Below are 2,397 nucleotides of genomic sequence, written 5' to 3'. Positions count from 1 at the left end.
TGGCAAGACACAACTTGTCATCAGTAGATGGGTAACTGCAAATAAAAACATTTTTTTTCTGACTTGTGAAATAGTTACACAAACATTAGTCCTTTATACCAGCTTAAACATCTGACCAAAAACAGGGGACATTTGGAACAGAGTCAATTAGATAGAATTATTAGTTTAACTTGATATAACTTACAATCCTCGACTCTCCACAAGGTCGGTGACCGCCACTCTAGCAAGAAGCATTCTGTTTTTTGAGGATATAGAGCCAGATTTGTTGTATTCTGAAAGAATGGCTGGAGCCTTTTTTTGAATGAGGTCCTCTAGTGCCGTTACTCCACTCTCCGTAAGCCTGTCGTCTGAAATGTCTTGTAGAGAACTGGACAGGCACAGCCCAGGGTCTGGCAAGGCAGCAGGCTGCAGAATGCATAAACAAATCCAAGAACGTGTGAGCTTTCAATTTATAATTTTTCTATATCAAAAATATTAATATAAAAGTCTACACTGACTTCACCTGTGATGACATTATGTAATACCTACTGACTTTTCTTATTTAAGCCTGCTGTCATTTGTATACAATATTTTAAGATAAACCTATATTTTAAAAAAATGTACACAAGACAATTCAGAAATTAAATACAAAATTATCTTTATCTAATACTTATAACTTAATCAGAGACTGATTAAAATAAAACTTGTTTACATTGTAAGGTTAACTTTTAGATGTTTTTTGGAATTAAATAAGTCATGGATTAAAAAAAGTTAAGAGACACTTATTCCACTGTTTTACCAAACATGTGCTTTCAGCTTGTGCGCCGGCTTGCTGACAACCCAACTTGAAGAGTATTTGGAATTTGTCTAAATCTTTGATGTTTGTGTCCATTTCAAAGTCAATAAAATCATTGAACTCTGTATTGTAGTGCAAAACTCGACTCACCTCTGCTTCAGGAGGTACTTGTGATCGGCTTGCATCTACTAATTCTGTAGCATTTTGGATTTTCACGACTTTCTTGCAGACATCCTTCCCATCAAGGAATATTGTAGCAAGAACTTTCACTTTTGGGSCTTCCATTTTTTTCTGAAAAACAAATAAAAAAAAGTTTCAGGATAACATGACTTGGCGCCTCGAACATAAAGTATAGAACAACAGGTGAAAGTACAAACTTTAGTCATACTAAGGAGGTACCAGCAACAAAATACATGACTGTTAAGACTTATGCAAAGTTGATGTCACAATAAATGACACATTACGTATTTCAATCCACCATGTTTTTTAGAATATTGATGTCGATGAGGTTGAGTGGTTTCGGTTCAAGACAGCTATTTCACTGTAATCAATTGGATTTAATTGTCCATCACTTTTACAGGGAAAATTAAAGCTCTTTAATATAACCAGATACAAGCTAATTGGTCGGGGTTTGCCTCATGTGAATTCTTTAAGTCAGGCCAACCAGTTTGGCATCACCAACCATTGTAAAAGACAACAAAATGCCACAATTTTTTATGACTCTGATGGCTCACAACATTAACACAGCTTTTAATATTTTGTATCAAGATTTTCTTATTTCTAAACTCAGTACTTGGTTTATTTGAATATCTGGATGGATTTGTTTAGATTTATAATAAGTTACATGCACTCAAATAAAAATGATAAAGCACCACAAGTGCTGAGCACGATTTCTACAGAAACTGTCCGTTCCCCTCTCACTTTGTGCTTTGGCTCTGCAGCAAAAACACCGGCTGCGCGCGCGCGCGCACACGCACACACACACACCGTGCGTGACAGCACTACGGGTTTTTGGTTAAAATTTCATACTTTTTAAGGTCATTATAAAGGTAGACGCACTGAAGGGGTTGACATGTATGCGACCCCTCTCTCTTAAAGCTGATTAGCGGCCGTCAGGTGTGCTCTTAACGCGCTGACATAACACCCGTTGTTCCAAACCTAATATATAATTACACAATTTTTTGTTACAACCACTGACTGCAAAATACTTCRCCATTCTCACCATCAATAGCCATTTGCTGAATTCCTCATCTTCCATTCACATTCGCTGGAATTTCTTTACAATTTTTTCTCAGCACCTCGTGTTACACCAGCGACGTGCGGTCCACCCACAATAGAGGACCGACCAGCTGGAAACAATAACCTTAATGGTTCCGTGTGTTACAGTAATGCACTTCCCGACAATACTAATTCCTCAAATGAAATCAGCTGAACGGCTAAACTCGACTGATTTTAATTTTTAATTTTTTGCTAAACTCGACCGAATTTATTTATTTATTTTTATTTTTTGCTAAACTCGACTCATTTGTCTTGAAGACTAACGCACGAGAGGGGAAAAAAAAAGCCAGGTTAACACAGCTCCCTGTGCAGTGTAATGAAATTACACTTAATTTATTTTAAAC

General features: G+C 36.7%; 1 protein-coding gene across 1 annotated transcript in view; it reads right to left on the bottom strand.

The window, feature by feature from the left end:
* LOC106518831 (uncharacterized) overlaps positions 1-2,181 on the bottom strand; it is a gene marked incomplete at its 3' end in the record, with an annotated part of 12,247 nt that extends 10,066 nt beyond the window's left edge. Inside the window, 3 exon segments of the mRNA XM_014010251.1 lie at positions 185-405; positions 779-1,066; positions 1,998-2,181. Coding sequence (XP_013865705.1) covers positions 185-405; positions 779-1,066; positions 1,998-2,033 — 545 coding nt within the window.
* Between the last annotated feature and the right edge of the window lie 216 nt (positions 2,182-2,397).

Source organism: Austrofundulus limnaeus, unplaced genomic scaffold, assembly GCF_001266775.1.
Source record: "Austrofundulus limnaeus strain Quisiro unplaced genomic scaffold, Austrofundulus_limnaeus-1.0 Scaffold66, whole genome shotgun sequence".
NCBI lineage: Eukaryota > Metazoa > Chordata > Actinopteri > Cyprinodontiformes > Rivulidae > Austrofundulus > Austrofundulus limnaeus.
The sequence above is the reverse complement of the archived record's forward strand: the minus strand, read 5'-3'. Positions and strand labels throughout refer to the sequence as shown.